General features: G+C 44.8%; 1 protein-coding gene across 1 annotated transcript in view; it reads right to left on the bottom strand.

Moving 5' to 3' along the window:
* Positions 1–116: 116 nt before the first annotated feature.
* LOC144536519 (SH3 and multiple ankyrin repeat domains protein 1-like) overlaps positions 117–13,332 on the bottom strand; it is a 33,377-nt gene continuing 20,161 nt past the window's right edge. The window contains exons 16-27 of the mRNA XM_078279703.1: positions 10,546–10,628; positions 10,280–10,404; positions 8,860–8,995; positions 8,599–8,679; positions 8,183–8,191; positions 7,969–7,995; positions 7,817–7,873; positions 7,523–7,644; positions 6,802–6,925; positions 3,502–6,712; positions 2,510–3,406; positions 117–2,211 (exon numbers count right to left, since the gene is read on the bottom strand). Coding sequence (XP_078135829.1) covers positions 2,160–2,211; positions 2,510–3,406; positions 3,502–6,712; positions 6,802–6,925; positions 7,523–7,644; positions 7,817–7,873; positions 7,969–7,995; positions 8,183–8,191; positions 8,599–8,679; positions 8,860–8,995; positions 10,280–10,404; positions 10,546–10,628 — 4,924 coding nt within the window. The 3' untranslated portion in view covers positions 117–2,159. The remainder of the gene's footprint in view (positions 2,212–2,509; positions 3,407–3,501; positions 6,713–6,801; positions 6,926–7,522; positions 7,645–7,816; positions 7,874–7,968; positions 7,996–8,182; positions 8,192–8,598; positions 8,680–8,859; positions 8,996–10,279; positions 10,405–10,545; positions 10,629–13,332) is intronic.

The raw sequence follows: 13,332 nt of genomic DNA on the forward strand, positions 1-13,332 counted from the left end.
CTGCCAAATGACTCAATTCAAACACAGCACTTCAAATTGGATCATTATGTGAATCTGTCAGAAGAGGGAATCCAAGGAGAAATGACAATCATGACAGGACCATAGTTTATTTTAGCATTTATTTCAACACCTTAGTTGCACCTCTATCATATTGTTTGTCAGTATATACTTTTATTTTATTTAAAGCAAAACTTTATATATATATATTTGTTTTTATATATATATATATACCTTTTATCTCTGTATACTTATGCTCATACTGTATGTAGTCATATTCATTATGCATTTCACTAGACCTAAAATACTCTTTTAAATCATAGTATGTAATGCTTTCTACACTACTGCTCAGTCCTTTCACTTCTTAGAATAGTCCATCATGAGATAGCATTGAGGCAACTCAGCATGAGTAAACAGAGTCATAAATTTAAACTCACATAGAGAGAAAACACATTAACTAACGTGTCAGCTTCACTGGGGTCACCACAGGGCTAGCAGTATAGAAAGCATTTACAGGAAACCCAAAATGAAACATAAACAAAACAAAGCTTCAAAGATTTTGTCCACACTATTTGGAAGACGAGATTCTTAAAAACGTTTACATACTTAATATTATCTTTATTATACTATATGTTTATGTTATCATTGTCATCATCATCATTACATATAGATCTATAAATGATGTGTTTTTGCCTTACAGTTAAATTCACTGCAGGGAAATGGCTAAACTGGCATGTTTAAAAATCCAGGGCATTCTTGTTCATCTCTACGCAACATATACAGTATTTACTTTATCACTCTGAAAACTCTTTTGAAAAGTGGGTCAGAGTGTTTCTTTTTGAGGGTTATGTGTGGAACGGGGAAACATCGGGATTGTCAACTAGTGAGAAAAAAAAACAATGTTTTTTGACTATTATAAATATGTTTTGGAAAAGGCATTAGAAACAGAGAGGTGTAGGTCAGGAAAAGCATTTGGCCACCGACGCAGGCTGATGAACACTCACACACAAAATCAGACACACAGACTCACAAAGGCTAAAGGTTGAGGAAGTCAGGCAGACAGAGAAGCAGTAAAAAAGCCCTTTTTGATCACTGCACCTGCTGTGTGAGAGAGAGCGGTCAACATTATGGCATCAAAGAGGACGGATCCATCTCGACCTGTGCTATGGCCATAAACGCCAGTAAAGTCTAAGAAAAGATGATTTGCAGTTTGAAATTATGTGCAAACCCTTCTCAATTCCTCTCATGTATTTCCTCTCCTTTCTATAGAACAATCAGGAAAATAATAAAAGGCTATTTCACAACAATATCTTCTCAATACGTATACGTCCTCATTATGCACAACTTTAATTCAACAGTTATAAATACCCTGACCAGTTAGAAATCAATGGTTGCGATCAGCACTTCGTACAAAACATATGGTTCTATTAATAGTGAATCCCGTTTAACATGTAAAAAGATTTCGTACTCGCAAAGTACATACATACAAAGCTTAATGGGGCATCCTTTGGGGGAATATGGCAAAAAAAATAATTCTATTGTTGTCTACCATTTTTCTTCTATCAACATCTACAAACAAATCCCTTTCTCTCATATTCTGACTTTGGCTCCTGTACTTTGCTGTTTGATACTCTGATCTGCTTAAAGCTACAAAACTGATGTTAGAATGTGACTGTTCTTTATCTGGGTTTACCCTTTAAGCAGCAACTTTTCAATTTTTCTTTGAACTCAGACTGAAGTTTTCTCAGTGCTGCTAAGCAACAGATGGTGTGAGAATCCATCTGCCACTGTGTGTGAGAATAGGAGTGTGTGTATGTATGTGTTTGTCTTTTACAGCACAAAATGGTGTGTTAATTAAATGCCTGTCCATCAAAAGTTTTAAAGTATATTTTCAGTTGAAGAGCATCATTTTCATTATATTCTTAACTTTCTCATACCCTTTGTTGAACAAAAGTCATTCCACAAATGTCAACAGTATTCTCTAAATGTGTAACAAATCTGCAAGAAAACACTTCCCCCCCCACATATCCAGCCCTTAGACTTAGCTCAACACAACCTATTGATGTCCGCTGTTCTTCCCGTGCACATAACTCTGTTATTGTCCATCTTTGTCAATTTGTTTCTCTCCCTTTCTTTCATCTTTGAATCACCCCTTCACTCTCTCAGTCTGTGTCTCGGGGAGAAGTAGTGACATGCAAAGGAGAGGAGAGCCGCCTGGGGAGAGAAGGAGGGCAAATCAAAGAATAAGAATGGGCAGAAATGAGATAAAGACGGAGCAAACTAAATAGGGTTGATAAGACAGGTTAATAAAGAGAAAGGGATAGAGGGAAGATGAGATAACCATCAGATCAGATAACCAAATGATATTCATCTAATGAAGAAACAGGATGGCCAAGCTAACTTGTATGGAAGGAATGAGACACTTTGACTTTCCTTCACCATCCGGTGCTTCCTTTTTGACCTTTGACCCTGTTGCCTCTAAGTCTCCCCGAGTCTATTAGTCCTCCCTCACCTGTCGGTGAGTTTCTTCAGTGCCCTCTCGATGTTCATTCGGTGTCCCACACGTGTCACTCCCAGGTCCAAGAAATCATCCTTGGTGAGCGAAGGCAGATGCGATCCATCTATCTCATTGTCTATAAAACGCTCTCTGTGTTCCCCCAGGTTTAGGTAAGCCAGCCAGTCGGCCACATCGTACTTGGTCCAGTAGGGCAGGGGCTTGACGGCAAAGGGTTTGGCTGGCGGAGGAGGGGTGAGATGGGGATAGTTGAGGCAGGATGGGCTGGGGGGCAAGTGCATGGGGGAAGAGGCTCCAGAGAGAAAATGTGTGGGTGAGAGAGAGCGTGAGACAAGTAGTGGGTTTGTACTTGGCACAGCAGATGGAGAGAACAGTGGAGGAGTTGAAGTCTTGTAGGGATCTCCTAGAGGATGGCCAGGCGAAGGAGGAGTGAGGGGCCCGGGGAAGTCAAAGGGGTTGTTGTAGACGGGTGTACTGGGAAGGATGGGGAGAGAGGAAGGCCTGGGAGGGGTGGGGTTTGGCTGTTCAGTGCTATAGATAAGAGGGCTGGGAGCCCGCCGCCGTGACACTGAAGACCGCATCTCCTTAGTGGGACTGCACTGAAAATCAAAAGTCTGTCTTCGCATCTTGGAGCGATGCTTCGGTGACGTTGGGTATGGGCAGTAGGTCGGTGAAACGGGAGGATGTGAATGAACTGGGGAGGTAGAAATCTGTGGAGATGGGGAGCGGGTCCAGTTGCGCTGAATTGGGACTTGAGAGGTAGGGGAGACAGACGGTGTGGCCGCCAGATTTGGTGTCAGGATCTGACGATGCTGTGGAGAGGAGGTGGGTAATGGCGAGATGGAATGGCCAGAAGGGGGGCTGTGAAATACGTCAGTGAAATCTGCCGAATACCTGAGAGAGACACAGACAACAAACTTTAGTTAAAATAAGCAGATATGCAAACTTTCATTTTAATATCAAAGGCCGGTTGATGAAAACAAACCAACCTATGCATGGTGGGTGACTTTGGAGTGTGGCTCCAGTCATCCATGCTCTTCATGCTACTCATCTGTTGCAGCTTGGAGCTCAGCTCATTGATGATGCTCGCCTTCACACCTGAAAGAGGTGAGTGAATTCTGCGGCCCTCTAAAACCATACCACCTCTCTGCACTCCGTCTCCACCTTGTTCATGCTCCCCGACCTCAACCCAGCCCACCGACCGAGTGTCCATGGGCCTCTCTAAGCAGGCAGCCAGAGCGGTGTTGAAGCCATCCTCCATTTTGGATCTACTCTGCTTGTGCTTCCTTTCATCTGCAAATGCTCCATCTAACCTGACATCTTCTGGGTTACTTTGTCTCTGCAAATGCAAAGGAGCAGGGTTGGTGCTGTTCTGCCTACGTAGTGCTACAGGCATGCCCCTCCCTCCTCCTTCCTTGTAATGAGTCATCTTTGGAAACACAGGGTTTGCCAGTTTGGCGCTGTGCACCTCAAATGTTTGCCCACCTGAGTAGGTTGTGCAAGGATCCTGATGCTCACCTCCTCTCTCTCCCTCTCCTCCTCCAATGCCTCCCCTCTCTCCTCTCAGCCCACTCAATCCCAGCATTTCTAAATGGTGGTCGCTACTGCTGTGACTGTCCAGCTCCTCAATCCCAGAATCCACCACGGCATCTTGCCAGTCTCCGCTCTTGGATATAACAGTAGGGTGATGAGTGTGCTCAGTAGCTTTAACCCCTGTGCTGACGCCAGCCTTGGGACCGGCCATGGTCATGCTGTAGTCAGAAGACGGCGGTGAGGTTGTGGTGGCGGAGGCGGCCGTGGCTGTCATGGTAGTGGTAGCATAAGTCATGGTGGCTGTAAGGGCGGCTGTTCCTCTGTCCTGGCCCGGGGTGTGACCCCCTAATGAGGGGTCGTTAGAGCTGCTGTAATAGGGATGAGAATGAGACATGGGCTGGGGTCTGTGTAGTGACGTGGCAGGCAAAGCCGCAGCAGAGGTGGTGTTGGCGGAGGGAGGGGGAAATATCTGTGTGGACGGATAAGATGGAGAGAGAGCTGACTGTGTAAGGTTGGCCACCTCGCTGTCGTAGGAGGTAAGGCTGGAGGCAGCAGAGTCACCACCCTGTGGAGAGGGTTGGGGTGCATTTGAGGGCTTGGTAGATGGAAGAGGGGGCGGAGGAGGTGGTGCAAAAGCGACAGGGTGTGGACTCCGGTGTTGATGCTGCTGAGGACACTCCTGGACTCTCTCCTTCTTACCATTAGCAAACTGTATAGGAGGGGGCAAGGGATCTACAAAGACAAACTCGTCATCTACATCTATTGAGGGAGCTGGTGGAGGGAGAACCATCAGTCCTAGACCTCCTGCTTCTCCCATAGTTTCATGTGTTTGTGCGGAGGCTGTAGGGACAGTATACTGAGGGATGTAGCTGGTGTTGGGAGTGCTATCCATCTGCAAAAAGGAAGGTCTGCGGGGTGCCGGTTGAACCGGCGGTGGTGGAGGCTGCATTGGTGGAGCAGGCCTGCTGTCATACACCTCCTTTTCTCTTTCTCTCTCCCTGGGGCTCTGTGGGTAATACTGGGTTGAATACTGACTGCTTCTGTCCTCTGAGAAGCGAACTCTGAGACCTTCCCTGGGTCCTCCCTCCTTTTCTCTCTCCATCCTCTCCCCACCTCCTCCTCCCAAACGTAATATCCTTGGTGACTGTGGCCGGCTCATAGATGCAGGCGAGGTGGTGGCGGTGGGGGAGCTTAGGTGGACGGACACTGGGGAAGTGTAGGCCGATTGTGTAGGGGTTGCAAAAAGGGAAGGAGTTGGGGTCTGAACAGGGGTAGGGAATGTTCCTACTGTGGACAGCTGCCGGCCAAAGTGTCTCTCCTCTCTGCGTGTCCTGCGGTCATCCTTTAGGGCCCTCTCTCTGGCAGCGAGGGCCAGGCCAAGTGGGGACGAGGGGTCCAGAACTTTCCCTGTAAGTGGGTGGATGAAGGTAGTAGTGGCCTGGATGCCGTACATTGAGGGAGCTGACTTGGGCTGGCCATCCTGACAGAGGACAGGGGAAGAATACTCAGGCAGGCCAAAGGCTGGGGGCATGCTGCTGGAATAGTTGACATAGTTGTCTCCAGAAAACATGCCCTCATCTATAGACTTGGAAGGCCGTAGACGAGGGGTGGGCACTTCCATTTGAGAGCCCTGTAAAGGCTGAGTTCTCGTCCCTAGTGCTCCTCCTCCCTGCCCTGCTTCTCCTCCTGCCTCTCCTTGTATGTCCTCCTCAGATGAGAGGAAGAAAGAAGCACTCTTTCTTCTCATATCTCGGAAACGTTCCCTTTCCCTGCGCGCCCCTCCTCCTCCTCCTCCTCCGAAGGTGGTAACGTATGTCGAAGTGTAATCCAAGTTTTCCAGGTTTTGCTGCGAGGAAACAGACGGGTCAGCAGCTGATGAAGGCAAGGAAGTGGATGAAAGGGGCTGAGGTGGCAAGGGGGTGAGTGGTGAGGGTAGACTGGTGTTGGGGCTGTCTGAGGTTGTATCTGCTGAGGTGTTGTCTTCTACACCCTGGGGGGGCTCAGCTTCCACGCTGCTACCCTGGCTGCTTCGGCCGCTGCTGCTGGTAGAGGGCGCTTTGACAATGATGGTGGGGATGGGGATGGAGCTCTTCTCTTTGGCTGCAACTCCTTTTCCTCGGTGCTGCTGTCTCAGTCCATCTTCCACTTTCGACTGCTTCATCAGAGCTCCTCGACCACCCCTCCTGGCTGTCCCCCTGCCAACACCTCCACCCTGCTCCCGGTTGGCCACGTGCGGGTGATGTTGTGGCGCTTGCTGGGCCTTAGGCTTAGCACTTGTTGGTGGTGTAGCACTGCTGTAGCCTTTCCTTAACCCTCCCATCTTGCCACCGCCTCTCCTGGGCGCCTCTGGCTCTCTGACACACAGTCCTTCAGATTGTCTGCGGAGGGTGGGGACCATGCCCTGCTGGTTCATCCCACCAGGCCCTCCCCTCTCCCAGCCTGCTTGAGTAGCATGCCCTGGCTGGGATTGGAGCTGGTAGTGGGCTTGAGATACAGGGGGTATGGGCATAGCAGGTCCTCTCACAGGATGAGGGCCTGCTGATAAAGGCGGTTCTGGGGCAGATGTGTTAGGGGGTGGGGGGATTTCCTCTGGTCCCGGCACTGACAGGCTGCGAGCCAGCTTCATGGCGGGTGGGTGAAGATACTGCCTTTCCTCCTCTGTTACACCTGAGAACAAGGACACAGGTGCTTACAAACAGACACTTAAAAAGAAACTATTGAGCAGGCAGAAATCTTTCCATGACAATTGCCGTTACCAATTGATTTTTGACGCATCATGACTGCATGCTGAGCGTGGCCTGGTTGAAAATGAGCTTGATTGTAGCCAAAACCTGGTCCGGGCTGCACCATACTCACTGATGACTGCTGCTCATAGGGTTGCTTCAGGTGTCGAAACCCAGTTTAAAAAAGGAGCAAAAAGAGAATTTGAAAGGAAGGAGGGAGTAAAGAGAGGAGAGGAAACATTTACTCAGATATAATTAAATCAAACTGATGTTGGCTGTTAAGCTGATATTGATTTGATAAACAGTATAATGCAATACAGAAGAACCAGGCAGTCGAGTATTAAGAGCATCAGGCAACAGAGCATGGATGAATGGACGCAACCTGACTCACACTTAAACAAATGGTTTGGTGTGGGTGGTGCATTGTCAATCATTTTCTGTAAAGTGCAGTGAGGCCAGTGAAAACACACAGCTAAAAAAAAAAAGCTAAAGACCAAGCTGCTTTAAAGATAGGAAACATTTGCTAGCATTAGTCATTTGTCACCATGACTAAATATCTGCTACATCCTAAAGCAGTGGAGAAGCTCTGTTGTATATGTGAATCTGGAATGGCAGGACTGGGAGAGAGGTTCATAACTGTTCAGTATTTGTTAATATTTTGTAGATACATACATTTATTCTAAAAAGCCAGCAGGAACCCAAGTTATGGTAACGACCAAAACTAGGATGATTTCCTTTCAGTTCCCAACAGTACCTCATTGGAGACGTTGGGAACAATACTCTTGCTCCGGTCCCTCTTGCCTCCATGACCCCTCTGGCCCTGGTTGTCTGATGTAATAGTGTGTTGGGCAGCAGCCAAGATCTCATCCAGTTTATCTAAAACAAAGACAGAGCAGGGCAGAGAAGAAATGTAGAGAGGTAGTGAGAGAGAGCATAAAATAAAGAAAGAACCATGAAAAGGAGGATTTCAGTGAGCCCCCTCTCATCCCCTCAAGGTTTAAAAACACCCTTTTACAGTATGCCAAGAGAGGTAAGAGTGATTTCTTACTTAGTGCCATCTGATAGACTGTCCTCTTCTTATCAGGACCCAGAGAGGACTCGTATTCTGAAAAAAAGAGGAGAAAAAAAAAGCATCAAACAGGCTGACTTTTAATTAAAGCTCAGGGGCTGATAGGGGTAATGATTAAGGCTGATATTCACCTGCTTTCTTTTTCCATGGAGAGGCAGCTGTGACATAATTCGGGAAAACAGAAATTAGGTGTGACTAGAACTGCTGTGTAGTCATGTGTGTTAGGCAGATGAAAGGATGAAATACATACTCAGACACATGTGATGGTGTGAATGGGGATGTGATGTTGATGGGGGGACATGAGGATGGGGATGATGAAAGCACATAAATCCATGATTCTCCCACCTTTGTCCACTGTATGCAGCGCATTCGGTTCAAAAGACAAAGAAACACAAAGCAATTTGTGACTGACGGCACCAGACAACCATCATTTCACAACCTGTTTAATTATAACCTTTCTCCTTTACAGGTAATATCAGAAGTGCAAATTCATCAAAAAGCTCCTTCCCCAAACTATTGTTAATTAAAAGAAATGAAATCGCACCTGTACTGGATAATTTTCTTGGATCTCTGTATCAACTTGTTTAATATTTAATGCTGCTATGGTACTGTACGATCATCATCATCACCTAAAAGCTATTTCAAATGTGAAAAAAAAATGTGGGGGACTCAAATCTAATTTATTTTTTGACATGTTCTTTCCAGACCTCCCCTCCTCTTTATTCTTTGCATTCAGTCCTTTGTTCCCTGTATCGTCTTACCCATGTCTTCCAGCTCTGATGTCATTGACTTGGAGCGCAGGGCAATGGCAGGAGGAGTCAGTCTTTTAGTCTGCTGTGGGGCTGCCAAGGGAAGCCAGCCAAATGCAGACTTAATGTTTAGTATTCTCGTATAAACATGCAGTCACCAATGACAACCACATTGCAACAGGCTTTTAGGGTGAAGTAAACACGCAATCAGCTTTATCGTCATCATCTTAAACACAGGATGGTAATGACATACGAGGAAAGTTTGACTCTTACCTCTCTTCCGAGCAGTGTCCTCTAGTTCAGGGTTTCGAGCAACCATCACAACTTTCACCATGAGACTGTTGCCGCCTTGTCGGATCATGTTGACCACCTGCCGGTGGCCAACCTTCACCACATTTTGGCCGTTCACCTAGCAGATACACAGACACGGACGGACTGAATGCAGAATGAGCTGATCCATTTAAATGAAAAAAATAAATAAAAATTGTTGTTCAGGGAGTGGACAAAAAATTCAAACACTCTTTACAGAGATAATGAGGGTCTTGTGACCATTGGTTCACTTTTCCTAATGCAGCTTTCCCAGGTTTGGCATATGTTGTTGCAGAATAAGAATGAGAAAAATGTGTATTGCCATGGTAAGTTACACTTACTGACACAAAATTCTGTAGCTTAAAACCTACAGAATTTTGCAGTGCTTTGAACGAGTGCACCAGCAATTCAGGCAGCGACTACAGTAAATCACAGATACAAAGGCTTGGGCAGCTACATAAGTGACTCATATTAGGTTGAATACTAAACAGCAGTTTCTGTCAGCTTTAATAAAGGTATGACAATCACCATTTTTAGAACTGAGTTTTTATTCGTTGAGGAACAGCAGTCACAAGTACAGCAACCCCTCACCAACTATACTTCGACACAGTATAACAACTATAGCATGACTATTAGGCGACTGACTATTACTACTACAAATTAGGCTATTATTAATTAACACAATATCTGATGCAAACACATGGTGGACGAATGTTGTGGTTTGAATATGAACTTGACCATCAACCAACTGTAAAATCACTACAGACTGCAACTAACCTTTTCTTCTCTTTTTGGTGTGCGTTTGGTTTCATTTACCTCAGCAGTAACATCTACATCAACACCTCTCCTCTCTTGCTCCCTCCTGTGCCGTGCGTACCTTGTACCTTACAAATTGGTATTTACTGCAAGGTGTTTCTGTTGTCCAGCTCGCAGATACAGTATCATCGATCTGTGATGTTTGGTTCAGTGCATCCCAAAAGTTTCTTTTAAATGAAGTGTAGTGACGTTTTTTTTTGGTGTACCCACTTTTCTTCAGCCTGTCTATGTCTTCATTTCCTACATTTCCCAGATGGAGTTGTGACACTCCCCTGCGCTTGTTGCATTCATTATTGGAAAATGCACTAGTGACAGTAAAATGTAATCCCTCACTCAAAGTATAATATTGTGTTTTCTGTTGGTTGTTGTACTTGTTGTATAGCTCTGTTAGTGGGAACATTTGAAGTGTCTGTCTTACTATGTAGTTCTTGCTGTATGTTTCATGAATTCTTATATTTGACTAGACCAGCGTTTTTTTTAGTTAAACTCAGGACCTTAGACAAGGTTTACGATCAAAGTCACTCTGGGTTCAGTTTGTGTGTTAGTCCAAAATGCATCTTGTTCTTACCTCGATGAGGAAATCCCCCATCCTCAGGCCCGCCCTCCAGGCCACGCCCCCCTCATCGACAGACTCTAGGTACTGCAGCGCGGGGAACGCTGGCGTTGGAGTGAACTCCTCTATGGGAGTCTGAGCTACAGAGGACAAGACAAAAAGGATGAGCATGAGTGGACACAGATAACAAGAACATGTCCTTGAAAATGAGGGAGGGATATAGAGATATTAAAAAAGAGAGAAAAAGAGCATATGAGGGAAATTTGGGAGAAGAGGCTCACCTTTGGCTCCCCTAAGCACAAAGCCAAAGCCCTCATTGTCTTTCTTCTGTAGGAGCACTGTCTTCTCCTTAATGATGTAGTCACTTAGAGAGAGTAACGAGGGAGCAGAGGGGAAGGGGAAAGGGGGATGGAGAGAGACAGGGAGAAAGAGAGAATTGGATTGGAAGAGAGCTATATGACTTCTATAGCAACAGAAAAGTCATATTGTCATGCAAATAAAGCATTTTCTGAATGTGGAAAACAGCTATACTGCATCACATTATGAAATCACACTGCAGCAAAAGATAGGTTGGCTTGAGAATGTCATACAAAAAGCACTGGTGCACAAAAGGGTTGATGGCAGGGATACAGTTAGTGTCACAATGGGAGAAAGTGTATATGAGATGACATTCCGTACTATGGACTAATCCAGCTAGAGCTGACAAGCACTGGGCCGGGGGGGGAACGACACATTACAAAAATGTGCACATACACTTCACTGATAATGGAAACTTACAAATGCACCTAAATCGCAGCATTAGCTTTCACTGCCTCTGGCAGCTTTTGCAGGGATACTGTTTTACCGACTCCAGCGCACCACTACCGGTCATATATGACAATTCAAATTATGCACCAGAAGAAGTTGGACAGGTCTCCAATTTTCTTCCACAAACAGCTCCTCTTGCTCAAAGACCACAGCCTCGGGGGGCAGAAATGTTCACAGACATCAGTGATGCAATCTTATTATAAGACTGTTGGCGTAATGTAACAGCTGGCCTAGCAAGCTCCTTCATTATTCTATTACAATGTCTGGGACTTTTGGCCAAGTTGCTTTACAACCCTTTCTCTAATATTGGACAGGTTAAATGGACTCCACACTGCCACACACAGCCGCATCTCATGACTAATTTCTGGACTTGACTTTCTAACAATGTCAATTCACCCTGGTTCTGTTAGAGAGCCCGGGGCTTAAGCTAAGCTGTATGATTTAAGAGGAATTCCAGATATTTTTTTCCTAGGCAGCTCATTTCTGTGTTAGTTTGTACTTCTCAACTTAACTCAAACTGACAATTCAACTGAAATGAAATCAAAGGGTTGATTTCCTAGAAGGGATGAACTGTGAGTGAACAGGATGAGTAGGCTGGTTGAAGAATTGTCTTTATTTATAGTGATAGCTTGACTGCCAAAACAATGCAGTGAAAATGCCCTGGTATACTCAAGGACACCATTTCCACTGGGAATACAGGTTTGTTGTCCCGCCCCCTTTTAAATGGGAAATTTGGATGAATTATCTGTGGGTTCACACCTGTACCTTTATGAGAAGTTGTGAACATAAATGTGATTTTTAGTGCTGTCAAACGATTAAAATATTTTAATAACTAAGTCATAGTTAACTCGCAATTAATCGCACATTTTTCTCTATTCTAAATGTCCCTTGATTTCTTTTTTTCCCATTATTTTTTTCTCATTTTAATGCTCTTATCAACATGATACAACGATACTTTTAAAACGGTGCCTGAACTGAAAGATTTATATATATTTAAAAAACGAGCACCTTGTACAATTGTATTTGTCTGTTCTGTATGTTCAAAAATATAAAACAATAAAAAGTTGATCTAAAAAAAAAAAAGGAGCACAACACGGCAAAAACAACCACTGGATGGGAAAAGGGTATTTTACAATAACTTTGAATGCACCACGAGGCTGGCGAGGCAGGCTGAAGCTGTTTCTCAATGTCAAGGAAGGATCCTGTTTCTCAATGTCAAGGAAGGATCCTTGACATTGAGAAACAGCTTGAGTCTGTGTTTTTCAGACGGCAGCTACAGTCTGGTGTTAGAATCCTCTACAGTGAAATACAATCACACTTTACACCATTTACACCACCTGTCAGCATTTTAACCGTGTTTACTCCAGCTGCTAGATAACAATAGGTTAACGTTAGCTGCTGGTAAATAACGGTCATTAAGGCACCGGTGCCGTATTAGCACCGGGTCTCAGACCCCCCCCCCCAATAAAAACTCTTCGGATCTACACGATTCACGTGGATGACATTTTCCCATTCAAAACGCCGAAAAGCGACTAGTTTGCAGGTATGTACTACTCTTTGGCCGGCTCGCAAGCCCAAACAAGTGTGTCTGTTGTTTTGTTTCCGGTCTAGCTAGATCCAGTGTGGTGTTGTAGTTTTTCTAACGTTACTAGTTGTTGCAACAGCATGTGAAAAAAACTACAAAGTTTGCCAGGCCAAAAAGAACGTTAATCTCGCGATAAACAAATTGACGGCGTTAAACTGGGTTTGCATTAACGCCGTTAATAACGTGTTTAACTGACAGCACTAGTGATTTTTCAAGCTAAATATGTCAGGCACTGCTTACTCTCAGGCTGCATACAAATTCTCAATTACAATTCTCCTTCACTTGAGTCAGCAGACACAAAACCGTGGCGCTGAATCCAACCTGAACTATCTGTAACCTAAACTGAAATACAACCCTTTGATTGGCTGCCTGACAATCAGGTCTGCAGGGTAACTTGTAACCACTTAGAAAAACACATGTAAAAAATGCCAACATTTTGATTTACTTTTAGGTTTTAGGCAGCAGACTTGATTTTTTTTCTGTCTGGCAGAGGACCCCATCACTCCAACTTCATTCTTCATGTGTATGCTGGTCCTAAAATAATAATAACAGTAATATTGTATTCCACACCGTCTCTTACAGCACAGACCCAGCAAGGTTGTGTGTATTTAATCTGGCATAGCATGTAATAAAGTTTGGCTGTGGAATCACAGAGGTACAGCAGAGTCATGAGCAT

Source organism: Sander vitreus, chromosome 21, assembly GCF_031162955.1.
Source record: "Sander vitreus isolate 19-12246 chromosome 21, sanVit1, whole genome shotgun sequence".
Lineage (NCBI taxonomy): Eukaryota > Metazoa > Chordata > Actinopteri > Perciformes > Percidae > Sander > Sander vitreus.